Source organism: Akebia trifoliata, chromosome 9 (assembly GCF_017979445.1).
Source record: "Akebia trifoliata isolate Shusen 1 chromosome 9, ASM1797944v1, whole genome shotgun sequence".
NCBI classification, from domain to species: Eukaryota; Viridiplantae; Streptophyta; class Magnoliopsida; order Ranunculales; family Lardizabalaceae; genus Akebia; species Akebia trifoliata.
The window spans coordinates 2,570,401-2,597,412 of NC_141383.1; the positions used below are offsets into that span (position 1 = coordinate 2,570,401).

Sequence of the window (27,012 nt, forward strand, 5' to 3'; positions counted from 1 at the left end):
ACAAACATTTTGACAAACATTTTGGCAAAACATTTTTCAAAACATGAGTTAGAGGTTTTGGAATAAGCTGATTTTTTGTGAGGATGATCTCTACGGTGAGGAGATCATCATCACCAAAAATCAGCCCATTCCAAAACTTCTTACCCCATAAAAAATGGTTTACAAAAAATGGACGGTCCACGATTTTTCAACTTGTAAACTGAGGCTAGAAGTTTTGGAATGGGCTGATTTTTGGTGTGGATGATCTCCTCACCGTAGAGATCATCCCCACCAAAAATCAGCCCATTCCAAAACCTCTAACCCATGTTTTGAAAAATGTTTTGCCAAAATGTTTGTCAAAATGTTTGTTGTAGAATGAGACCCTATATATATAGGGTCCCGTTCGGCACCCTAAGTTTTACCACACACTTTAACAAACGCGTTTTGTCTTACATGGGTTAGAAGTTTCGGAATGAGCTGATTTTTGGTGAGGATGATCTCTATGGTGAGGAGATCATCTTCACCAAAAATCAGCTCATTCCAAAACTTCTAACCCCATCAAAAATGGTTTACAAAAAATGGACGGTCCACAATTTTTCAACGTGTAAACATAGGGCTAAACATTTCGGAATGGGCTGATTTTTGGGGAGGATGATCTTCTAATCATAGAGATCATTCTCACCAAAAATCAGCCCATTCCAAAACTTCTAACCCATGTAGGACAAAAAACGTTTGTTAAAGTGTGTGGTAAAACTTAGGGTGCTGAACATTTCCCATATATATATATATATATATATATATATATATATATAGGGTCCCGTTCGCCACCATTAGTTTTACCACACTTTAACAAACGCGTTTTGTCTTACATGGGTTAGAAGTTTCGGAATGAGCTGATTTTTGGTGAGGATGATCTCTATGGTGAGGAGATCATCCTCACCAAAAATCAGCTCATTCCAAAACTTCTAACCCCATCAAAATTGATTTACAAAAAATGGACGGTCTACGATTTTTCAACGTGTAAACATGGGGCTAAACATTTCGGAATGGGCTGATTTTTGGGGAGGATGATCTTCTAATCATAGAGATCATCCTCACCAAAAATCAGCTCATTCCAAAACTTCTAACCTATGTAGGACAAAAAACGTTTGTTAAAGTGTGTGGTAAAACTTAGGGTGCTGAACATTTCCCATATATATATATATATATGGATCGGGTTCTTACGACACACATTGCGACGCACATCTCGATTCACAATTTCAACCATTCGATATTCGTTAAATCTATGGTCTAGCTCGCGACCCATTTTTAAAACGATGAAGTTTTAAAATTTACAACTACCTCCCCGTAACACAGATCGAACAGAAAACAAGTTCTTCTACTTCATCTTCTTCGCTTTGATCTCTGCATTCGAAGCCCTCTCTGAAACATCCTCTTTGACAAAAACAAATCGACAGATCGCAGAGATCGTCTTCTTCCTCGTTCCTGTTCTCAACTTCCTCTTCTCGAGAGATTGCAGAGATCGTCTTCGATTTACGATGAAGACGAAGACAACTCTCTCTCTCTCTCGTCATTTACAGCGATTTACGACTATGACTACGACGAAGACTTCTTCTTCCTCATCGAGATCGATTAGACTCACCTCCCCGTAAAAACAAAAACAGATCTCAACTTCGTTCTTCGTTTCTCTGCAACATCGGTTTACGGCTTTTGAAACCGTCAGTTTACGATGAAGACGAAGACATCTTCTTCCTCATCGATTTAGACATTTTCAATTCTCTGTAGATATGGGCATTTTCAATTCTCTGTAGATTTGGACGGATTCGATTCTCTGTAGATTTGCAAAACTTCGTCACACTCTTTCTCTCTCTAATTCGTTCCAAAGAAATCACAAATTCGATCTCTGTCAAAGGTAAGAAATCAGAAACCCTTAATTAGTTTTTTAATTTTTTTTTAATTTCATGTTCAGAATTTTAGAAGGGATTGGTTAGCTTGTTACTTTAATCCCCAATTGGTTTGCCCAATTGATTTAGGCAGATTTTAATCCCCTCATGTAGACTTCATTGTATTTTTATTAGTCTCAGCAGCGGAATGGCTTCTGGTTCTGGTCCAAGGAATTAAAAGGTTCCTCTTTATATGACTGATATAAACAAGCTCTTGTTTTCTTCAATGCAAATGCAGCAGCAAGTTAATTTTGTTTCGCCTTTTAATGTTTGTTATGCAGATTTGGAGAAGAAATGAGTCCTGTACAATTGACCACCCGAGTATTTGGTATACATCAATCATTTTCGTGTTTCCCTTCTAGATTATGGTTTCATTTAAAGTGGAGTTCCTCCATTTGTCCTCATAAAATTAGAAAAGGAACTTTCTTACTAAGATATAAATTGTAGCATCAAGACTTCATTTTATTTAATTCTTTGTTTCATGAGGATTCAAGCAATATCTAGTGAATGGATAATATCTTAAGTCTCAATCCTATTGTTTCATTTGTTCTCACAATTTCCTTCTCTGCAGGCTATGCTCCAGCAAAAAATGACTTCTTATTTGAAAAGGTAATTGCTTAAACTTGTCGATATCTTTGGTAATTGTAGTTGAAAATTAGAATTCTGGAAATGTCCTCTTATACCTTTGTCACTTCCATCTGACTATTTTAATATCTTGTTTTATTATCCAGCACCTCCAAAACTATGTTTTTGGTAAGCAGGGTTTAAGAGACAGTTATGTTGATTCTCTTTTTTTGCATCTTCTCATCTTTTTCACTTCCATAGAATTATGTGCAAAAACTTGGTTGCAGATATTCTTATGCAACACTCAAGAGGACAATCTGCCTTGGTTTTCTGTTCCACCAGAAAAGGAGCACAAGAAGCAGCACTACAGCTCTCTCGGACAGCAATGACCTTTGGCCATTTGAATCCATTAATAAAATGCAAGGAACAACAAGAAAGGCTAAAGGAAGTTTCACTGTCATTCAGCGATAAACAAATGCAATCATGTGTTCTTTTAGCTGGTACATACTAAATGATTATTGAGTTTCCTTCCTCCTATCATCCATGCCTCTTGTTTTCCTTGTTTGATTAGGGGTGTCTCTTAACCCTTTAGTTGATACTGATAACTCTTACCCTAGGAAATGAGTATTGTTGTACTTTATTTCAAGTTATGTCTTCAATGATAAGCTTGTGTTATTTGCAGTTGGTTATCACAATGGTGGGCTTTGTATGAAGGATCGAAACCTCATTGAAGGCCTTTTCCTTAGGGGAGATGTTCAAATTCTATGCACTACTAATACTCTTGCACATGGAATCAACTTACCAACACATACAGTAGTAATCAAATCAACACAGTACTAGTATGTTGAACTTCTTTTTTCTGTTCGGGTTTATTCTTCTAAGGAATAAGTGCTTTAGCATGAACCTATTTTGTCCATTTAGGTTGTGTGATGCTCGAAAGAAAGGAGTACAAGGATGCCCAACATTGGTTGATGTTCCATGGGAAGGTGCAGGGGAACTATTGGTTGAGCTCCTTCGGAAACACGCTCAGCAATGGAGTCAGGCAGACTATTGGTTGCAACTTTACAAATCTAATTCATGCATATATACATGTATGAGTTGTATTATTTTCTTTGTTTTCTAATATCATGAACAAAAGGCAACAAAGGTTACTAAAGGCAACTCATTGGTCTTTTCAGATAGCAAACTTATTTTATACCAATGAAGGGCATCATCATATACATTTCAGTTTGGAATAACTGAGAAAGAACACAATATTGATTGCATGAACCTCTCGTCTTGACCCATGTTCCAAAAATGTTTAAGGTTAAGGTCTAACTTAATTCCTTCCACCCCAAAATAGTCCTTAACGCGATATCAAACAGTTTTCACGTTGATAAATTTGTCACCTTTTACACTTGTCAAATACTTTTTGATCAGTTCTTGATCATTAGATAGTGCATATATTTATAAATGGAGGGAGAGGGCCAAGAGTGTGTGAGCAACACCAAGAACAAAAAATATACTTAACAATTCTTCCATTCCACAAATGGAGGTACCACAAATATTCACCAAAATGTGGTCCAAACACGCTGTGAAAAGGGAAAGGTTCTGCTCCTCCCAAACTGAGGAGGACTGACTAAAGTTTGACTGGATTTTGTAACAAAATCAGTTTCACTCGGTCGATATACAGTTAGGCAAAGTATCGACTTTATGAATTTTTATTTTTTAGAAGGCAAAAAAAATCAGTCTATTGTGAAGGATAAGTTGTAAATTGTGTTCTTTAATTAAACTTTTGTTGTGTATTAAAAGCCGAAATACAATACAAGCTAATAAGGGGCAGAAAAAATGACTAGAAGCTAACTCCCCCATATGACACATAATCCAGGTCTCTAATTCCTAGGTCTGGATAAAAACACAGGCAACCACCACTCATGTTCAAAGGTTGGGCTATGATAGGTTTGTTATACATATCCATCACAAGGTTTTGTATGTTATTGAATGGGTCCAAACCTGATGCCACACATTGCTTCACTTTCTCAACGAACAAACCTATCCCATAGGACATGGCAAATTATTTGGTTTGGTTTGATCCAGACTTCAAACATGCGTAACAACAAACAAGCATTTTGAGAAATCAAGTTAGAGTCACCCATATAGATAATACACTCCACAAGGTGGAGTTAAGTATGTATAGACCAACTCCATCATGAGCCTTAAAAACAAGCATTTCATAAGTTTTAGACAATTGGCTTAATAAGTATCCAATTTGTTGTTAGGAGACATTACAAAAACAAACAGATATAATCTCAATAGATGGACACTTTACAACCATCACAAAAATAGAGATTTTTCCAACAGATCGATACCCATTTAAAAGAGACCCTCCTAAAACTTATGCACACACACGCCATCTTTTAGGACCTCATAAGCCTCTCTAGATATCAGCTAGCTTTCCTTTCTCCAGATACCCAGTCACAGTGGTAAAGAAACGCAAGACAGATGAATCCTTGTACCCGACTTCACATACACAAGGTATAAATACAGTTAGCTTCTTTGTCTCTTTATTGAACTCGTAGTTGAGGGCATCTCGAGGAAAAATGCCTACTGCCATGTCATATTCCTTTCATAACTCCGGCAGTAGCTTTTGCAATTTCCCTGTAAAAACCAAATCTCCATTTCATTAAAAAGTTGAAGAATCCTATTCAGAGAAGAAGAAGAAAAAAAGTTACATGTCAATGCCATCCTACTCGGAAACATGACTCACATTCTCAATTCAATTCCATTAAAATACCAAAACAGCATAAATAAAACTATTCAAGTAAAAGAACACCTAATCTCCATACCATCTCACAACTATGTCATAAAGGCTAAAGTGCATTGAACTTGGTATTATATTGGCATGCCTTTAGTGTATTGTGGTTCAATTCATGCAGCTATAGCTTCTTATAACTTACAAGGAATTAATTTTAGTCAATGAACTACAAAGAAAAGGTCACCTTTGAATTTATTAACCAGCCATCTGGTTCCTCCTTCTATGGTGTTTGACAATGACTAATCACATAGAAAAGATATTTTAGCCACATCATGCACGTCTACCATCATCCGAACATTGTTTTCCAGAGTTTCACACCCATCTGATAGATTATTGGCAATAATGAATAATTATAAGCATCAGAGTTCTATTTCCATAAGAAAACGTTAGTCAATAAGAAAGCATGAGATGTTGTCACATAGATACATGAAGGTGCTGACAGTAATAAATATCCGCATCCGTCAATGTAACTACATATATAAGAATGATAGCTATAATAGGAGGAAATACCAGTCAAAAGTCTGACAAGAAACAAGCTACTAGCATTCATTGTGGATTGCAACATTGGCCCGATGATAAGGGATGGACAAACTGTTACGACATTGAGCTCACTTCTCTTTGCATACTCAAAAGCCTGACTTTCTGCTTCCGTTTTGGATAGGCAATACCAGTTCTAATTCCAAATAGAAGGAAGTTAAACTTTACACGAAACAACCCTATCTATACATAATCCAGATACATGGAGTGATTTGTGCCCATGTATTAAGCTGTTGATTGTAAATTAAAATCACTCATAAAGGAACTAGAATGAAACAAATGACTGCACAGAACACAAACACATCTCAAGACATCATTTTTAATCTCAGTATTTTGAATCATCTCAGCAACCACCGAGACCAAGATGACTCTGACAGTATGTAAACTAATATTAGATGCTAAAATCACAAAATCTCATTTTATATGGATTACAAATATGAGTAGCGATCAATGGCCAACAGTTTGGCAAACATTTTGGCAAACACATTTTTCAAAACATGGGTTAGAGGTCTTGGAATGGGCTGATTTTTGGTGAGGATGATCTATATGGTGAGGAGATCATCATCACCAAAAATCAGCCCATTCCAAAACTTCTAACCTCATCAAAAATGGTTTACAAAAAATGGACGGTTCACGATTTTTCAACTTGTAAAATGGGGCTAGAAGTTTTGGAATGAGCTGATTTTTGGTGAGGATGATCTCCTCACCGTAGAGATCATCCTCACCAAAAATCAGCCCATTCCAAGACCTCTAACCCATGTTTTGAAAAAGTGTTTGCCAAAATGTTTGCCAAACTGTTGGCCACGGATAGGGACCCTACAAATATTTAAATTCTTAAGAATCAATTACATATATAACTGTTCTATACTGGTCAAGTTTTTCAAAGTCTTGGACAAGATGACTACTGTTTTGGACCAGTCATTGGGATGGCTGATTCATAGTGGAAATCTCTCTCGGATCCCTCAAAGTCAGATTTCACTCGTCTAAGTTGTCTCTGTCTTGTCTCATGCCCAGATTCAAAAGCATAACTTAATATTCATCTTGTTCAGTAAGAAGAATATGAAGTAAAAGAATTTAGTACAAGTGACCAACACCTTACACATTAGCAACACAGTGTGCTTTGTTTACCTTAGATACATAAAGTTCTGACTAGTTAATGTGTGCTACTAAAAAACTTCAGTGCTTGTATTACTGGTGGGGATCCTATGGCGTTTCTCCATGTATGCTGTCGGAAATCAGCCTGCTTTACCTTTGTATCCTCCTTCGTTTCATCAAATTACCTAAGACATATTTCCAAAGCCTGACAGAACCTACACTCTTTCCATCTCCTTCAAGTATTTCAACACTCTTGTAATTCTCAGGGTGGATCTTGATGAGATCCATTAGATTGTTCTTAAGCAATCCAAAGTATTTGTCTGCAGGGCACTTGATCTCACATTTGATCGAAAACTTGTGAGCCATTTTCTTGGTGGTGTCTCTCAAATTGTTCCTGAGGTGCATTTATATAGCAGTTCTTCAACTAAATTATAGGTGAAGGTGATAAGATTTAAAACAAAAGGAAATAAATACAGTGGACCCCAAATATAAAGATGAATCTTGATATAATTATTGCTCCATCAAGGTTTGGTACTCTGTGATATGGACATGTTCACGTGGTCACTGACAATATTTTCATTTTATTAATATGAGTCGTGATAATCTGATCCCCCATGTGGCATATTCAAAATATTCTCTTGATGCGGCATATGCTAGAATCATAGATTTTATGCCTCGGGATACATATCTGCACATCCCACATGGGGGAGACTGAAAATCATTACTCCATTAATGTATTAGAGTTTACCCGTATCCTCTTTGAGATTAAGGGGTAAAAGTGAAAAAAAAAAACCAACCAACCAAACAAACAAACAAAATTAGGAAAATTATTAAGGTTTTTTTGAGGTTATAACATAAAAGATGAAAAATATTAAAGTGAGTTAAAAAAAAAAAAATATATATATATATATATATAATAAAAGTAGAGAGGGTGATGAGGAAAGATAATAATGTGGCCTAAAAGAAAATCGTTATTGCATGAGATGTTTATCCTCGCTGGATGGAAGTTTATCCCTCACAAAAGTGGGCCTTACAGTTGTATCTTATTATATAGATAGGATTAGGCTCTTTGCAGTTGCACCAACCATTTGTGCTCACTGAACTAACTTACAACAAATTTTGGGGTGGAATTCATAGAGGTAAATGGGTGCAATTAGTATAAACAGTGGATATATATCCCTTGAACCTGACCACAGTTACAAGTTGAAGAATTGTGGACCAACTTATTTTTTTAAACCACTTTTAATGGGGTTATAAATTTCGGAATGAGCTAATATTTTGTGAGGATGATCTTCTTACCATAGAGATCATCCTCACAAAACATCAGCCCATTCCAAAACTTTTCACCTATATATTGCAAATTATTTGGCACAATGTTTAGTTTTGTATATATCATATGTATATATATATTATCACAATTAAGAGGAAGAATTTGACTGCAAATAATAGAAGAAAAAATATTTGAAATAACATTTAAAATAGATTTCAATACAATTATTAAGAACTTGTACAGTCTCCCTTCAAGTGTGTGTCCCACGATTTTCTTGATGCTCTTGTGAACTATAGGGAATTGAAATGTCACCTATAACCTAGGGCTGAAACTTAGGCAGGCTGGCCCGAACTCTACCCGGGCGCAACCCGATCGATGGGCAAGCCTGAGCTGAGTTACATAGAAGATGAGTTGAGCTAGGGTTAGAATATCTTAACCCGATTTCAATTCGGGTTGAGCTCAGGTTGAAGGTAGAAGAAGTCCAATTAATATTTTTATATTAATTATAGATTTTTTATTGAGCTTTTTTATTCCATTTTCTTATTATGAGTTGTAGACAATTAATCAATATTAACGTGAACTTTGGATTATTCCATCCTAGTGTTGTGTTCCATGCTCACAAATTTAGTGGTTGAGAATTCAAAATAAAATCAAAATCTCTCATAAAGGGATTTTCTCGATCTTCTTTTTTAAACATATCAGGAACAAGACACATCATGTAACTCATTTTTCTTGAAGGATTATTGAGTATTGAACATAATTCACAAGCACCAATGTGGAGCAACAAAAAAAAAATCGTATGTGCTTGACTTCTCTTGAAACTCAAGAGTATGACCATCTTAAATTAATGGATTTGTGGACTCGATTATGACTCAATTATTCTAATTGGGTGTGTGAGCACAAGGTCTTTATTGAGTTTGTAGACATGAGAATGTTCATCTTTGAACCTCAATGCTACGTGGTTTGGAGTCGCCACCATTCTTTTTTGGAAATGAGTGTGAATGGGCACCTGAATCGATTCTTTTGAAAACCATTTTTTTATGACATTTTAGTGACTCTCATTCTTGGAAAAGGTATGGTCTACCTAAAATCTAGGTAAGGGGGTTCGATTAGAGAATGGGGAAGGTGTTAAGCACCCCATTCTCTCCACCTAAGGTGGTTACCTTTTAAAGTTGGCCGTTTTTTAAAAAAGATTAGCATAACAAGTAAAATGCATGGGATGCATGGAGTAGGTGGGTGCACATGTTGTGTATGTACCTCTTTAGAAGAGGATTTGATATTGGTGTTGACATAAGAAATATCTTATGAGAGAAGATATTCTATGGAGTCAACACACCTTTGCATGAGTTGAAATGTTGGTTTAGGATTTTAGAGAAGTTTCATGAATGGAGTTCTCTTAGATCTATAACCTTAATGCATGCATGCTTAGCTAGAAACTTAGTGTTTTAACCTCATCAAGAGTGTTACATATTTCTTCATCATAGCCAAACATGTGTGATGTGTGTGCATAGTGTACATTATGATGCATGATATGAGAATGGGTTAAAAAGGACTTCAACCTCCATCCTTTCAATCAAACAGCCTAAAGCATTCCATGCCCAAGGTTGATGTTCAATCTACTCGGGATGAAGGAGGGTTCTCCATTACATCCTAAAGGCTTCTAAAAATAAAAAGAGAGGGATAGAAGAAGATGCAAGTTTAAAAATAAATAAATAACTATTGTCCCACCTTGTCCTTTTTTAAAGTTTTGAATGAACTTGAGCTTTAGAGATGAACTTGAGAATTGAAGGGTGAGAGAGTTGAAGGTTAGGAGATGATAGATGAGTAGAGATTTTGGTAGAGTTTTAGGTTGAGAAATGGGGACTTGAGAGCATGAGTTGTTCATAGAAAATGAAGGTATTTATAGAGTTTTTGGAGAACTTTTGGGGATAAAGTGGTCCAACCTTAAAAATAAAGAGAATGGACACAAAGTTTAGGTTATTTCTTTTTGGATTTTTTATTTGTATGAGGGCAAAGATGACATTTGTGAAGAAACCCTAAAAACATTCTTTGATCCTTGATTTTTTAGTAAATAAAGGTGAGAAAACAAAAGTACTTTTGGGAGGGTGAATAAGGGAGTGACATGTGTAAATGTGGAGTGGTAGGTAAAAAGTAGATCTTGGTTCATTTGTAAATAACAAATAAAGTAGGGGTGGAAGTAGAATTTTGAAATAAGCCAATGGGAGAACAAAAGTACATTTGGGAGGGTGAGTAAGAGAATGACATGTGTAAAGGTGAAATGGTAGGTAAAAAGTAGACCTTGGTTTATTTGTAAATAACTCATAAAGCAATGGTGGATATATGTTTTTGAAATGGACTAATGGGAGAACTCCGTGTACGTACTTGAAGATTCCCACCTTTTGAGGGTATGATTGGAAGTTTTCTCACCTTTATGGATTATTATCAAAGATCAAAGTATCTTTTTGGTTTGACTAAACTTTTTGAGAAGGGCATTCTTGAGTTTTCACAAAGGGAAAGTTGACCTTCCAATTAGATGATGCATTGGGTATTGGGGGCTTATGAGGTATCAACATGTGTCATCTTGTGAAGGGGTATGAGAGAATGGGTTTGGAGTGGGTTTGGTATTGGGCTTGGGTTTGGGTTAGGATATGGACTTGGGCTTGGGCTTAAAATAGACTTGGTTTTGGGTTTGGGATATGGACTTTATTTATGGACTTGGGTTTGAGTTTAGAATATGGACTTGGGTTTGGGTTTAGGATATGGACTTGGGTTTTGACTTAGAATATGGACTTGGGTTTGGGCTTAAAATATGGACTTGGATTTGGGTTTAGGATATGGACTTGAGTTTTGGACTTGGGTTAGGTTGGAAAATAGATATAGGTTCAGATCGGTTCATGGAAGTAAGTAGAATTTGTTTGGATTAGGGACAAGGTATGGGTATACAAAAATAATATGAGATAATGCATGTATGCATGAATAATGATGCCAAGTGGCAATGCGGGTCCGTCAAAGAACTTAAGTTCTAAATCGAAATCAATTTGAGGAAATTTGGATCTTCCTAACGGATTCGTGCAAATTGGGAGTGTCTATAGAGTTTAGTCCATCGAACACTCATTTCCTTGTTTCTCTCCTTATAGATTCTTGAGCCTCTCCATTTATTGTCAATTGATTTTGAGTTATGTAGACACCCCATTTTTGCACTCGCCTGATTAATCAACTCGTCAACTCGATCGCAACGGTTCCCAATGATGGATGTTTATTCCTATGCTTTATTTTATTACTAGATATATTTCAGAAATCCGGATGAGGTATCTCGAACTAACAAAACTTAGAAACCACGCTACGCTAGGAAAATACGATCCTAGAAACGTAGAAATCATCATATTGCAAATCAAAAATAAGCTTCACGATAAAAATCACTAAAAATGACCAAATTACCAAAATACCCCTAACATCAAAACAACTCTAGAGCCTACATTACACTTAGGAAAACCCATTCAAACACATAAAACAACAAATCAAAACCAAATAAATCATTTCGCTAATTTTCACAGAATTTGACAAAATTACGAAAATAACCCTCATAAAATTCACGACCATTTCACACAAAAAATTTCATAAATGATAAAAATCAACATTCCCATTGAATTCCTTATGAAAAACTGATTCTTGGACCATTGAAAAATGACTTAAAACGTAAAAAATCCTCTCTGAGGGCAAAACGGTAATTTTACAATTTTAATAATTAAAAATTTTGAAATTAATAAATAAATCATTAAATAACGTAAAGTGAAACATTAAAGTCAATCAAGTAAGACTAAAGTCAAGATATTAAAAGCCAACCAAGAAAAACTAAAGTCAAGATATTAAAAGCCAACCAAGAAAGACTAAACTCAAAATATTAAAGTCAATCTCATAAGACTAAAGTCAAAACCCTAAATCAAAACCCTAATCTAAACTAATCAACATTACAAAAAAATTGCCAAATAGGAACAGACGTCTAAAACGGTATTAAGCCGTTTTTTTTTAAAAAACGGTATTAAACCGTTTTACTTTATAAAACCGTTTTATTCGTAGTTTAAACGCCCCAATCACCGTATTGGAACGAACATCTCTCACAGTCTCATTCTCTCTCTCTCAGCAGCTCCCTCGATCGAGCTCTCTCTCTCTCTCGATCTTATCTCTCTCTCTCTCTCTCAGTAGCTCCCTCTCTCTCTCTCTCAGAGCTCCCTCGATCGCTCTCTCTCTCTCTCGATCTCATCTCTCTCTCTCAGTAGCTCCCTCGATCGCTCTCTCTCTCTCTCGATCTCATCTCTCGATCTCTCGCTCTCTTAGATCTCTCTCTCTCTCTCTCTCTCAGTCACTCCCTCGAACGACCTCTCAATATCTTCCCTCTTTAATTCGTTGGCTTCATATCTCTCTCTCTCTCTCTCAGTCGGAGAACTCGAAAACCCCCAAAATCTGAAACTTCTCTCTCTCTCTCTCTCTCTATCAATCGGAGAAGAACTCCCCAAAAATCTGAAACATCTCTTTCGATCTCTCTTTAACAACATTTGGGATTATTCAAATTGAAAGGTATGTAATGCTATTATTTGATCTGAATTTTAATTTAATTTTAAAGTCAGGTATATTTATTTTAATTCAGATTCTTCTTCGATCTGAATTTTATTTTAATTTTTGAAGAATTTCTTTATGTGTGGTTGGTACAATTCTATAGAGGACTTAGTATAGATCATAATCCATGATCCAACATTTTGGAGACAGCTTAGACGAGTGATCTCTGACTTTTGAGGCATCCAAGCGAGATTTCTACTATGAATCAGCCATCTTAATGACTGGTCCAAAACACTAGTCATCTTGTCCAAGAATTTGAAAAACTCGACCAAGTCGACCAGTATAGAATGGTTATATATGTAATTGATTTTTCAGAATTTAAATATTTGTGAGCTATATAAAATGAGATTTTGTGATTTTAGCTTCTAATATTAGTCTACATGCTGTCAGAGTCATCTTGGTCTCGGTGGTTGCTGAGATGATTCAAAATACTAAGATTAAAGATGATGTCTTGAGATGTGTTTATGTTCTGTGCAGTCATTTGTTTCATTCTAATTCCTTTGTGAGTGATCAAAATTTACAATCAACAGCTTAACACATGGGCACAAACCACTCCATGTATCTGGTCAAGAATATAGTTACTCTTCTTATATATGATAAGGGCCTGATTTCCTAGTTTTTCTGCAGAAATACGTTCATTACCTAATTGATTGACACTTCTGCACCCGTTGCGAACTATAGGAAACCATATACTTCTCTACTTAGAAAAAGAAGACACCTATTGAACCCCTCGAACAACTCCCCAAAAGAACAAAATACTCAAAATACTAATATAGAAGTTCTTGAAGAATGTTCCTTCCCATCGAATGCTTAAGAATTCCTTTCCTTCCAAAGGTCCCAACAAGCTGCAAAAGATAGTAAGTGCTGTAGAGTCCTTCCGTTTCTGTGGATTAAGGTATGATTGACTTGACTCCCAAAATGATTTGAATATGAAACAAAAATTAATTGAATCATACAGTGACATGTAAGATTGTCAATAGTTAGTATTGTATTTGCCAAGTCAGACAATCATTTAAGGACTGTGTTACCATTTCTACATTGGAATTACATGTTTCTATGACCCTTCAACAATAAAATTCTGTTGGATTTTTTTAGGCCATTTAAGGCTTCATTGGTAATCATTATCATTATTATCCAAATATATTTGAATTTCGTTATTGTGTAGAATAGAATATAATTTTTATCCTAAAAAGTAGCCAACTTTCGATGCCTTTTGTCCGAAGTAGCAATATGGGGATGAGGATTGTTATAGTTATCCTCTTTTTTTTTTTCAACAATGATGATAATTTCTCACTAGTGTTTGAATATTAGCTTTAGTTTATATTAAAATTCATTATGCTTGATCTAAGTATGCGACTTATATCACTACAGAAGATGAAGCATCCCAATTAAGGTTTTATGTGGATGAGCCTACTTTTACAAATCTGCATTGAGTGAGTAACTTCTTGTCTTAGTCTTACTGTTGTGGGAGTAGCTAACTTCTAGGCTTAGTCTTATTGTTGTGGGAGCAACTCTTAAGAGTTTTCCCTCTTTTCTTTAATTTGGTAGCCGTAGCATAAGTAATTTGTGAGTTAGTGAGTAACTTCTAGTCCTAGTCTTACTGTTGTGGGGGTAGCTAACTTCTAGTCCTAGTCTTTTTGTCTTTGGTCATTAAACCCTTCCATCTATAGATATTCCTTTGCTATGTACTTATATTTTTTATTCTAACATTTGTTTATAGGTTAGATGCCCTGTTAGTATGACTTGTAAATTCAATTATTTACTTCCTCATATTTGTTTGGAGTACCTTGACTTAATTTCAATTTGTTTCAGAATGTGAACAACATTTCAATGCTATAAATGTTGGATTTGTTATAAGCTTGTATTATGATTAGATACACGCGTATCCAAATGATACCTCTTTGGCTCTTTTAGATCTCCCCTACCTCGAACCCGAGTTTCCCATTTCGATTTCTCTCCTATAACACCGACAAATATATAAATCCAAAACCTGATATATGAAAATTGCCCTGGTTTTGATTTTCTATCATAACAAGTATTTTTCAGGCTAATTTCAATCTTGGTTCTCTTGTCTAGGAAGGGGAACTATTTTTGATATTTGGCCGAATTTAAACCAGGGAATGAACGTAAAGAAGTGGCAGATCAGTCACTCAAGGCCTATGAGGTCTCTTTTATATATATATATATATATATATATATATAGGGAAATGTTCAGCACCCTAAGTTTTACCACACACTTTAACAAACGTTTTTTGTCCTACATGGGTTAGAAGTATTGGAATGAGTTTATTTTTGGTGAGGATGATCTCTATGATTAGAAGATCATCCTCCCCAAAAATCAGCCCATTCCAAAATGTTTAGCCCCATATTTACACGTTGAAAAATCGTGGACCGTCCATTTTTTGTAAATCAATTTTGATGGGGTTAGAAGTTTTGGAATGAGCTGATTTTTGGTGAGGATGATCTCCTCACCATAGAAATCATCCTCACCAAAAATCAGCTCATTCCGAAACTTCTAACCCATGTAAGACAAAACGCGTTTGTTAAAGTGTGTGGTAAAACTAAGGGTGGCGAACGGGACCCATATATATATATATATATATATATATATATATGGGAAATGTTCAGCACCCTAAGTTTTACCACACACTTTAACAAACGTTTTTTGTCCTACATGGGTTAGAAGTTTTGGAATGGGCTGATTTTTGGTGAGGATGATCTCTATGATTAGAAGATCATCCTCCCCAAAAATCAGCCCATTCCGAAATGTTTAGCCCCATGTTTACAAGTTGAAAAATTGTGAACCGTCCATTTTTTGTAAATCATTTTTGATGGGGTTAGAAGTTTTGGAATGAGCTGATTTTTGGTGAGGATGATCTCCTCACCATAGAGATCATCCTCACCAAAAATCAGCTCATTCCGAAACTTCTAACCCATGTAGGACAAAACGCGTTTGTTAAAGTGTGTGGTAAAACTTAGGGTGCCGAACGGGACCCTATATATAGATATATATATATATATATATATATATATATATATATATATATATATATTTACGTTCTTTGTAATTTTTCAAACTTTACAAGTGGAAATGAGAGTGGTTACGGAATTGTTTGTGGTGATGTAGGCTGCCACTAGCACTGCTTCAGCAGATCTCCCACCAACTCACCCAATCAGACTTGGTTTAACCCTCAACTTCTCTGTTTTTTACTATGAGATATTGAACTCACCCAAAAGGTTTGCAAGCTTCTCTATGTTTTCCTTTGTGTATTTAATTTGGATTTCTATTTTTAAAACTTTTGCTTTTGCCTTCATTTCTATTTTTTAATTCAAATTTAAAATAATAATAATAATAATTGAATTCTATTAAATTTCTTACTTTTAATCAATAATGATTACCCGTTAGATCATCTTATCACTTCAAGGTTTCTTACAATGCAGGGTATGCCACCTTGCCAAACAAGCATTTGATGAGGCTATTGCAGAACTCGATGCCCTCAACGAAGAATCTTATAAGGACAGCATTATTATAATGCAGCTTCTTAGGGACAATCTCACACTTTGGACTTCAGATTTGCCCGATGAGGGAGGTAAAGAAGAACAAGTCTTCTTTGTTCTTCATTTTTTTGGCAACCATCTTACATCGTCTTTTTTGATCAATAAGTTACAATTTTTTTCTCATTTCAAGTCATCTCACATGAGCTTCTTTTTCTTCTTTTGCGACCTTAATTTTGTTTATGAGCTTTTCTTATGCTTTGAAGAATAAAATTGACTTGTATGATGTTTATAATGGTTGGTTTTACTACTTATAGAGTGTGAATATCTCTAAGATCTTTTTCACGACATCTTAGTGATTAGAATATCATATACATATACCAGTAATTAAGATGGCAGATTCATTATAATTGTGGAGACTGAAAATAGAATGTTTACTATTGCCTATGAAATTATATCCAATTGTTGCTCCAATGATTCTCTGAATCTGACTCAGGTTCAGATTGAGGTAGAAGACCAAATAGGTTGAAGGTTCCAAAAAGAGTGAGTAGACCAAAAATATTTCGAGTTTTGTTCATGTGCAAAGCACCTGCCTCTATGCCAGTTATTAGGTAAGCTTTGGTAAAAGCTGAAATATATTAGGATTCTGATGTCAGTTTGATTAGGATTGGGAAATTTATAAACCAGTTATTTTTTAGAGTTGAATTTGATGAAACATAATTTGATTATTTTTCTTTAACGTGATGTCCAAAACTGAAAACCGAAGCAATATTAACTTTGATACTTGGGACTTCGTGGGTAAGTTCATTTCAACTATTCTATGGTGTCTGGAAATGACGTAACTGTAGTGGGGGCTCGATCTCTGAATGCTTAAAAAATAGAAATAAGCATGTTAGGAACTTTAGCATGAAAAATAAAAAAGGCATTGTTGTTAAATTTTTCTCATACATCAAAGAAATATGGTTTCTCCATAATGAAAATAGTGTCACTTGAACTGGCAGGAGTACAATCCAAAGTTGATAATCTTGAAGCATAGGTAAGGAATCACCACAATTGAGAGGGTTGGTTCATGGATGGAGGGTATGTGAGGAGAACTTACTACTGGTACATAGACTTGTGTGATTGTTGCTTGTATTTATTAGTGTTGGGAGAATCTTAAAACTCTTTTATGTCCATATTTACTGTTTGAGGGTCATCACCATATTGTGATACTAATAGTGTGACATTATAGAGAGCTTATAATGAATTTGTTTCTTGGCATACATGATATATTCTCATAATTTAGATGACTAATGAACCAAGTTGGGATACAGTGCGAGGCTAGCCCTGCCAGGGCCAGAGGAAAAAGGTATTGTGAGTTCAACCACTCCCATCGCAACAAACGAAAATCCAGGTGTGGGTATCAATCGAATGCCAATTCTTCAGCTAGAAGCAAATAAGCACTTAGAAACAAGGTCCATAATCAATAAGAGTGAACCTTTTATTAAATTACCAGCGAGTCCATAATCACAAGTATGTATGTTCCCTTGTTTCATTGTATTTCCCAAGTTTTCTATGCAGTTCTCATCATCAACCTTTTTTTCTTTCTTTACAAGCTTTATGGGTTATCATTTTAATGTTTGTTCCTCAGACCTTCTCTGCTAAAGTATCTGTGTCTCTTTCTGTTTGTTTTGTGCAACAGTCTGGTTATGGTGATGCTGGGGGTCTGTATGCACTTCAACCTCCTGGGGCCAGGGCAGGTGCTTATTTATATATTTTCTTCGTGAGAATTATATATATACATATGTTTATTAGTTTTGCAATCTCTAACTGATGTAAACATTTTATATGCTGGGGGTCTGTATTCATTTGTCTTTCTTCTTGCTTTGTAGGGATATTTTTTGCTGTTATTGCATGGATATAGTTGTCATGGAAGTTGTACCAATGTTTTCAAATAAGTGATTGTGCATAGGTTCCACTGAAATCAAATTTTGTTTTATGGCATCTGTGAGAACTTCCTTGGAAACATTGATTGGCCTTGTCTTTAGCGGAACCAATGCCATCGTTGGATTCCATTGAAAATCATAATAACATTTCCTATGGAGGCTTTCCACCTTTGCCCACTTTGCACAAGCAAGAGACTTCATCAGGTTATGAATGGTTGTCTATTTCCAGCTAAAGTTACTGAAATATGATTCTAAGTTAATGTACATGATTGTGCAGAGCATAATAATCTTCAATTCGATTTTCCAAGTTTTCCGAGCTCAATTTAGCATTGATTTTCAACCTTTATTATTGCATTTTATTAAAGCATGTATGGCAGTTGATGGTAGATCTTGGATGTTGCTTTTTCTATTCAGACTTCAAGTATTCTAATTTAAAATTTTTTCAATCCTTCAATTCAACTTTAGGTCAGAATGGAGATATCCGGTCTCCAAAGAGAGTGTGTGGTGATTATAGAAGTGTATTGATAGAATGTAATTCCTTTGCATCGCCGGTGAAGGATCGCCTAGTGGCCTTTAACAGTCCGAAACCAAAGTTACCACCACCTACTATGCGGTCTGCCTTTTCCAGGTACTTTGATAATTTTGTATGGAAATAAAGCTATCCATTTGCCAATCTTACTATATTCTTTGTTCTGCCATGATAACATCTGCATTTGGGTGAACATTTTCAGCCCAACACGACCAAATCCTGGAGGAGGAGGGGAAACATGCGCCGAGACAGGGATCAATATATTTTTTAGTAAGGTATAACAAGTGAATTTTATTAAATTGGAAAATCTGCTTCACAAACATTTCTGTGACAATTAAAATTGTAGTCTACCCTTTGGATCCTTATCTATATTTTCAGATGTAGAAATTTATTGTGTCTAATATCTTTGATATCCATTTTTGGTTGATCAGGAGCACTTGCTTCTCAGATACTCCTTTGAAGGTGCGGAAGTTCATTGTGAGAGTAGGCAATGTGGTGACACGAAAGAATTCTTTTATTGGTAGTTGCGGACATTGTGGGGATCTTAAAGAAGATAGAGAGGGATGGGAGTGCTGGCATTGCTTCCTTGTAAGCACTTGTGCTTGTGTAATGATTGTGAATGGTTTATCGATGCATTGTAATTTTGGATTTGTAAGTTATGACTCATTGCAACTTTTTTTGTGTATAAATTAATGTGATAGAGAACCTCGATGTTCTTTATTTGGATCTATTTTAACTGTGGGTAATAGGCAAATAGAAAAAAAAAATATTTTAGATATCAATTTATAATAATTTTAGATATCAGTTAATAACCAATGTCTAAAGTCTCAGACCTAGGACATCAGTTCTATAAAATCCGATGTCTCAAATCTTTTTGGGGGTACTGTGTGCTGTTGTATAAAGACGCAGATTAGGAAGGGTTTTCAGCCGTTCCAAATTCAGATATCTGGAACGGTTTTTAACCGTTCCAAATCATCAAATATAGAACGGCTTTCAGCCGTTTAACCTCATTAACGACGCCTCGATTAAAGACGGTCTGCAAGCCGTTTCATAGCGGCTTAGGAACGGTAATAAACCGTTCCTAATTGCAATATTTGTTGTAGTGCAAGTCAATCTCATGAGACTAAAGTCAAAACCCTAATCTAAACTAATCAAGTCAATCTCATAAGACTAAAGTCAAAATCCTAAATTAAAACCCTAAAGACTAAGTCCAACTCATGAGACCAAAGTCTAAACCCTAATGAAACCCTAATTCTCCTAAAAAACTTTATAAATAGGAGCCTCCACACCCTATTTTCGTATCAAAGAGAAAATCCTAGAAAAAGTAGGTGAAGAAGCCTCCACAACCTCCTCAAAACCCTAATTTTGGAGCCCCAACTCCTTACCTAACACCCCTACTTCGATTTTAGCCTAAAAAATACCTAGAAACCTTTCAAAAATATCCCAAAAATTTACAACAAATTTAAAGCATCCAGATCCAAGAAGAAAATACCTTGTCTCGGAGATCAGAAATCAGATCCGGAGACAGAACGAAGCAAGGAGTACGGTACAAGGAGCAGTTTCACCAGATCTGAGGGAATAGAACCTTTGCGTATCGAAGGTAACATTTTTCTATTTTTTTTATCTAGGTTTTGGTCATTAGCAATGTAGTCTTACTTGGGATAAGTAGAGACCGGCATTGGCCGGGCGAGGTTGGTGCCTAACACCTTCCAACCCCGTAACATGATCCCCGGATTTAGATTTTTTGTAATAGATTAGTTTTTTATACGTTTTAGAGTCAGTTTGGTTCCTAGACCATAATAACTAGGTGGCGACTCCCAAACCTCAAGGGTCAAAAGCGGATCCGTACACCCCGCGGATCTAGGGCGCTTTCAGTGGCGACTCCACTGGGGACTATTGAGGATCAAACTTGAAAAACCCCAAGTATGGGAGCATTGCCAAGATGACCTAGTTTTTTTTTATTCAGTTCGATTTATTTTATTTATTTTTCCTATTTATTTATTTTTGTGACTTGATTGTAGATAATTTTCGGTATTGCATTTTTTTTCCAATTAAGGATCACTTTTTGATGACCCCTAAATAATGAAAGAGTCAAATTGACATATGAAAATGATGGAATGATGAAGGTTGGGACAGTAATGTTAAAATATTTTTACAAAATATTCTAGTAAGAATTAAGTCTGGGAACCTCTTAATAAAATGTAGATCTCATCGAGTAGATTAATTTAGAACCTGAGTTCACTCAATTTCGTTATCGGAAGCCTTAGATATCATCGATGTAAGTTAAATTTGTAAATCTGGAATTGTTGTTGAATGAAGGTTGGGACAGTAATGTTAAAACGTTTTTATAGAATATTCTAGTGAGAATTAAGTCTGGGAACTTCTTAATAAAACGTAGATCTCATCGAGTAGATTAATTTAGAACCTGAGTTCACACAATTTCGTTATCGGAAGCCTTAGATATCATCGATGCAAGTTCAATCTGTAAATCTGGAATTGTTTCTGAATGAAGGTTGGGATAGCAATGTTAAAACGTTTTTATAGAACATTCTAGTGAGAACTAAGTCTGGGCATTTTTAATAAAATGTAGATCTCATCGAGTAGATTAATTTAGAATCTGAGTTTACTCGATTTCGTTATCGGAAGCTTTAGATATCATCAATGCAAGTTCGGATTGTTTTTTCCTAATTCACAGAAAATCCGAATTTATCTAATGTTAGCACAATTAATGTTCCTGAGAGTGAGCTCATCTCAACCATTGTCATTCTATCATCAATGTAACATCTATTGGAATCTTGATTTATTTTGGATCATCCAAAAGTGATCATTGATTGGACCTTAAAAATTATAAAAATTATGCCTATTGTAATGTTTGTTTGATTAATTATTATATGCCATGCTCATTAATTGATTTGTCATGATCTTGATAGATATTTTTTGATGTGCATGCTTTGATCTTAATCTTGATATGATGAATTATGTGGGTAATATTCATTATATTCATGTTGTGATGGTTTGATTAGGCCTATGGACCCATTTATTTAAAAAGGCCCCGGGCACACCCCACCCTGTGTTACATACACCACATGCACGTTTACTGTTTTGCACACTTACACGTCCTATATAGTCAACGTGGCACTAGTGCTTGGCCTGGTCTCTTCGGAGATGCGACGTCATTCATGAAAATCACAGCTCCAGTCACGTACCTTAGGGTATATCAAACTGGGGCATCAATATTGTCTGATCAGGTGATTCTGAGAGGTATATTGATGCACCCAGGCTGGAGCGACCTAAGCCTTTGACCTATTATGAGCCACACAGTCACATGTCCCGATTGCCAACGTAGTACTAGTACGTGGTCGGTCCCCTCGTGGGATGCCAAACCATTTATGAAAGCTACAACTCTTGACTCGTACCCATAGGTATAAAATATAATCTAAGTATATCAATTGCACTTCTTGGTCAAAACCGGTGCCTAAGCGAGATCTTGCTCCGCTGTACCCTACTGTACGAGGGGGATAGACTACGTCTATTCTAGACGAGAGGTATTTAAGTAGGCCCTTGCTCAGCATTGTGCGCCACCTCTCAACTGGAGATCAAACTGGCTATTTTTGACTTTAGAGAAGTGAGTTGAGATTTTAGATTATCACCTATACGGTATATCAAACCAAGTCACCACGTATCGAGAGGTATATAGGTGTATCTGAGCAAAGGTGGCCAGATAAAATGCATTGCACGTAGTAAACCTAGAGTCTAGAAGCCTTCCTATAGGTCACGACTAGAACTGACTATGGGTGTTCCCAGGTTGTTCCATTTAATCTAACCAAAAGGTAAGTGGGTAGACCGATCCATACCGTTCAAATTAAACCCGCAATATCAGTCCGACCCAATGGGTAAAATGCACCAATCAATTTGAACCAATTAAACCAGTTGGCCCAATTGGCAAATGGATCTAAACGAACAACATCAAACAGGTTGGACCAATTGGTTTTTTAGGTTTAAAGATTCAACCTAACTCATACCGAAGAGATGCAATCAGGAGGTCAAACTAACTAGTCTGACCCAAGGTTCAACCCAAACATGGGTAGACCCGTAATTAACTTCTTTCACCCTTGTGGTCTTTATAGACTTATAATGCATTTGGACATAATGTTTACAACCGGACTTGGGCTAAATCATGTCAAATTTCTTTTTATCATGTGGTTAAGAATCCAATCTTCCGAGTCAATAATTGATCCTGATTTACTTCTAATTAGGTAATAATTGCTCCTAGGCGTTCTAAACCAACCGTGCCACTTTGGGTCCGTGAAAAGAGTCGTCTCACCAGAGTACCTTTGTTAAGGCCAAGTAGTCAACACTCTCCACAAGAAGAAACAAGTACAATGGATGAAGCAACACTCCGTCAGATTTTGGACTCCTTTCAAGCGCAGATTATTGCTTCTGTCCAGACACAAATTGAGGCCCTGAAGACTGAAAATAAAAAAGATAAAGTTGTAAAACCTCAGGCCGTGTTTGATCTGGTTGAAGATTTTGAAGATGATCAAGTGTCCTTTGACCCTGTATTAGCTCATCGAATAACTCAGGTAGAAACTGCATTGAAGAATATCAAGGATCCTGACGATCTCGCCCTTGGATTAGGGGCAATGACATTATTTCCTATAGTCCGTCTACCAGAAAAGTTCACAATGCCAGATGTGGATAAATTTGATGGGACTGGATGCCCTAGGACTCACTTGAAAATATATGTCGGCATCATGCAGTCTCAGGGTCTGAGTGAAGAACAGATGGCCCAACTTTTTCAGAGAACCCTTACAGGTCCTGCCTTACGCTGGTTAATGTCATTAGATTCGTCTCGAGTAAGAACATGGCATGAATTGATGAAAGAGTTCATTGGTCGATACTCCTTTAACACAGACATTGAACTCACAAGAAGAGATCTAGAAACAACTAAGCAGAAGCCCGAGGAAACCTTCACAGAATTCATTGCTCGATGGAAAGCTAAACCCGCTCAGTTATGGGACCAACCTCAAGAAAAAGAGCAAGTTAAGATCATCCTCAGGAATCTTACTCCCAATTATGCCAAGTACTTGATGCCTCAATACTTGCCAACATTTCAATCTCTTCTTAAAGTCGGAAACCAAGTCGAGGATGCCTACTCTTTGGGACTTTTTGGCAACTCGTCTGAGTCAAAACCCAAACACTTCAAACCCAGTACAAATTCCTTGCAAGTGGCCCACACCTCTTTTGCCCTAGCTCCTCAAGCCACTCAATCCTCACAAGTCAAGCCTAGGAGACAATTTTCCAATCTCGGGATGTCTCTTAGTGTTGCCTACCAAAAACTAATGAAAGGGGACTGTTGACACCGTTACAACCCAAGCCGTTGCCTAACCCTCTCCCTCCAAACTTGGACAATGGGCAATTCTGTGAATTCCATCAAATGCCCGGCCATGTTCTGGATAGGTGCATTACCCTTCGCCATGCTATCCAAGACCTTATCGAACAAGGGAAAGTTACCATACCTGCTCCTACTGCGCCTAATGTCAAAACTAACCCTTTGCCTACTTTTCAAAATCAACCCCCTCCTACTCTGAATCTAATATCCATGTCCAAACCTGAATCAGTTGACCCAGCTTCTTTTATCCACTTGATTGGTCTTGATAGTGCATCTTTATCATGTCAGAATGGGCTCATCTGCCCTGAGACAATGACAGAACTGAAAAACAAGGACAATATGAAAGTAATGGGTTATTCAGCGTCAAACAAGCTTAAATCAGAACATGAAGGTAAAAGCGGACGAGCCTGAATCATCCCTTATGAAGATATCCAAAGTGGCATAGACCCTAGCGATTTGTCCTTTCATTCAGAATCATATCCCTATTTTCAGTTTTTTTTCCTTAAGTGTCAGTTGCGTTAGTCTTTAAATTCAGTCGGTCAGTTCCATTATGTTAAGATTTATTTTTTAATCAAGTTGGTAGGTCTATGTCTTTTTATTCCAATAAAGTAAAGAAGCTTTTGATTATCATGCGTGCAATAATAATGTGAACATAAAATCTAACATGAAGAATGACTCAGAGCTCACTAATTGAACTTGATAAATATTAGAATAGGAGAGTACACTCAAGAAGTGTATATTGGTACTACATTATCCTCAAAAGAACATGAGAAAATGATGAATTCATTTAAGAAATTCAGCAGTGTTTTCGCATGGTCTCATGAGGATATGGTAAATGCGAACACTATTTTACCTTTCGAATTGTACCAAAATGGATCAGAACTTACTGTCAAGAGTGAACATCAAAGCCGAAGATCATCAGGAATGATGTAATTGAAACCGTCGACAAAGATGCCAAGATTTGCAAGAAGGAATCCCTCATAAAGGATAAAGGATTTTCTCGGAGTTCTAGAAGAAGTGAACAGTCGAATGCAGAAAACTTAATCATATTTTATAAAAAAAGATTGAAAGCAGTTCATTCTCAAAAGAAGATTGAAAGCGGTTTATTCTCAAAAGAAGATCTCGCTCGACAAAGTAATCAAGACATTGAGTTCCCAGAACCTTGACCGGATCAAGTAATTTTCACTAAAGGAGGCCTTCTTTGACCAAACTATTCTCTTATCTTGTCAAGAAAGAAAAATGACCCTCTTTAGCCCCTTGCAGCCTCTAAAAAAATTCAATAGCCTTTTTCTTTCTAAACCATACCAACTAACCTTGGGAGGGAAATCTTGTATGAACTACGTTTTGACCTGATCCCAAAAAGAAAAAAAATGATTTGGGGTACGTAGGCAACCTGAGAAGTTACTTCAGGCCCGGTCACAACAAAAAACAAAATATACATTCTCTTAAGGAAAGTGTCATCGAAAGGGAAAACTCCCTGTTGAAATGTGCAAAAGAAAATAATACCAAAAAAGGGGTATTAGAAGAAGAGAATCAAAAGAATTGAAGGAAAAGAAAAGAAACCAAAACTAGGGGCATTGAAAAAAAAAAGAATAATTAAAAAATGATGACAAAGATGCCTAACTAAGGGCATTAGAAAGAAAGAGACTTAAGAGAGTTGTCTAAAAAAGAGAATGTCATACTAGGGCCATTTTGGGAAGTTGAGCCTTATACATTTTCTTTCTAAACCATGTCCTAAGCCCACTTACTAAGTCCTCTTGAATGTTCATTGATTTGGTTAAGGTCCAGAAAACCAAAGGTTGTCAAGTTGAGTATCCAAGATCATCAAAAACAAATAAGCCCACTAAGTTGAAAATCCGAAAGGACGACTTAGGCAAAAGTTAGAGCATAACAAAAAAAAAATAAGACTGCTAGGTTGAAAACCTAAAAAGGCGATCTAGGCAAAAATCAAGGCATGTTCAAAAAAAGAAAAACAAAGCCCACTAGGTTGAAAACCTGAAGAGGCAATCTAGGCAAAAATTAGGGCATCATCAAATTAAAGGAAAGATCCCACCAAGAAAGAAAATTCAGAATAAAAGCTTACACAGAAGTTAGAGAATGTAGAAAATTGTTCAAGACAATGTTGAAGTTGAAGAAACTCAGAAGCCTTTCTTTTGAACATTACAAGATCTTTAGTAGTGTCTGCTAATGGGAAATGTAGATTCATTGACCACTTTAAAGAGGAAGATCTTATATTCCAATATTTATCAAAGCCCAGCTCAAGCATTTTTCAAAAAGAAATTCGAAAGAGAATGATCATTTCCTTATTGCACATATGATAATCTCAAAAGTCTTGAATTTAAAGGAATATCAATTCTTTTGTCTGTCATTTATTGGAGTCCGTAGTCCCTTTTCCATACTTTTCAAATGTAATCCAGCCCATTAGTTTCATAGGCAAGCTTCAGATATAAGTCAACCTTGAAACTAGGGGCATTTTTTAGGATAATTATGATTTCGAAGTTTACATTCTTGATCCCATGATTAAAAAGAGAAATCTTATTCAAAAGCTTAAAAGTCCGGCGAAGTCCACTCATAATTATGAATCCAGATGCATGATAAGCCAATAAAGGCCAATCTCTCAATTGTTGAGCTCGATAATACTGAATCTTTAATTGATCCAAGCCTGAGAAGCGTGGCTCCTTTGAATTCGAGTCCGAGAAACGAGACTCCAGCTCTTTTGAATCGTAAAATGAGTTAACAGGATTGTTTAAGTTCCTACGAACCCAAGCCCGAGAAACGTGGCTCCAACAAGCGAGTCCGAGAAACGAGACTCTAACCGTTTTTTAATCATAAAATGAGTTAACAAGATTGTTTAAGTTCCTACAAACCTTAGTCC

The 27,012-nt window shown here is 36.1% G+C and overlaps 2 protein-coding genes and 1 long non-coding RNA gene across 29 annotated transcripts; 2 read left to right on the plus strand and 1 right to left on the minus strand.

The window, feature by feature from the left end:
- The first annotated feature begins 1,350 nt into the window (after positions 1-1,350).
- On the plus strand, positions 1,351-3,687 carry LOC147394056 (ATP-dependent DNA helicase homolog MER3-like). 6 transcript variants are annotated; one of them, XM_086453109.1, is made up of 8 exons: positions 1,351-1,891; positions 2,037-2,103; positions 2,204-2,250; positions 2,494-2,531; positions 2,654-2,675; positions 2,774-2,986; positions 3,169-3,325; positions 3,408-3,687. In XM_086453109.1, coding segments are annotated over exons 3-8 (465 nt in total). In that variant the 5' UTR covers positions 1,351-1,891; positions 2,037-2,103; positions 2,204-2,216; the 3' UTR covers positions 3,409-3,687. The 6 variants fall into 6 exon arrangements, with proteins under 6 accessions (XP_086309235.1, XP_086309237.1, XP_086309232.1 ...); XM_086453111.1 differs by having other exon boundaries at positions 2,058-2,103; XM_086453106.1 differs by having other exon boundaries at positions 2,204-2,531.
- Positions 3,688-4,675: 988 nt separating this feature from the next.
- On the minus strand, positions 4,676-5,953 carry LOC147394057 (uncharacterized). The gene is made up of 3 exons (XR_015181266.1): positions 5,791-5,953; positions 5,465-5,602; positions 4,676-5,123 (listed from the first exon to the last, which is right to left on the minus strand). It is a non-coding gene; the product is annotated as an uncharacterized LOC147394057 (long non-coding RNA).
- Positions 5,954-12,517: 6,564 nt separating this feature from the next.
- On the plus strand, positions 12,518-19,475 carry LOC147394058 (retinoblastoma-related protein-like). Of its 22 annotated transcripts, none has more exons than XM_086454067.1 (10): positions 12,518-12,757; positions 13,424-13,691; positions 14,168-14,229; positions 14,873-14,960; positions 15,924-16,033; positions 16,238-16,386; positions 16,788-18,030; positions 18,682-18,844; positions 18,948-19,020; positions 19,177-19,475. In XM_086454067.1, the coding sequence occupies exons 7-10, from the start codon at positions 17,907-17,909 to the stop codon at positions 19,267-19,269; spliced, it is 453 nt and encodes a 150-aa protein (XP_086310193.1). In that variant the 5' UTR covers positions 12,518-12,757; positions 13,424-13,691; positions 14,168-14,229; positions 14,873-14,960; positions 15,924-16,033; positions 16,238-16,386; positions 16,788-17,906; the 3' UTR covers positions 19,270-19,475. The 22 variants fall into 22 exon arrangements, 20 of the variants coding, with proteins under 20 accessions (XP_086310193.1, XP_086310194.1, XP_086310207.1 ...); XM_086454068.1 differs by having other exon boundaries at positions 13,424-13,653; XM_086454081.1 differs by lacking the exons at positions 13,424-13,691; positions 14,168-14,229 and adding an exon at positions 18,163-18,420 and having other exon boundaries at positions 16,788-17,803; positions 17,973-18,030.
- Positions 19,476-27,012: the final 7,537 nt, after the last annotated feature.

Coding starts and splice junctions, on each gene's coding strand:
- LOC147394058 (XM_086454067.1), top strand. CDS start 17,907: ATGTTTGTTCCTCAGACCTTCTCTGCTAAAGTATCTGTGTCTCTTTCT. Junction 18,031..18,681: donor ACCTCCTGGGGCCAGGGCAG/GTGCTTATTTAT, acceptor ATTCAACTTTAG/GTCAGAATGGAGATATCCGG. Junction 18,845..18,947: donor ATGCGGTCTGCCTTTTCCAG/GTACTTTGATAA, acceptor GAACATTTTCAG/CCCAACACGACCAAATCCTG.
- LOC147394056 (XM_086453106.1), top strand. CDS start 2,430: ATGGATAATATCTTAAGTCTCAATCCTATTGTTTCATTTGTTCTCACA. Junction 2,532..2,653: donor ATGACTTCTTATTTGAAAAG/GTAATTGCTTAA, acceptor TTTATTATCCAG/CACCTCCAAAACTATGTTTT. Junction 2,676..2,773: donor CCTCCAAAACTATGTTTTTG/GTAAGCAGGGTT, acceptor ACTTGGTTGCAG/ATATTCTTATGCAACACTCA.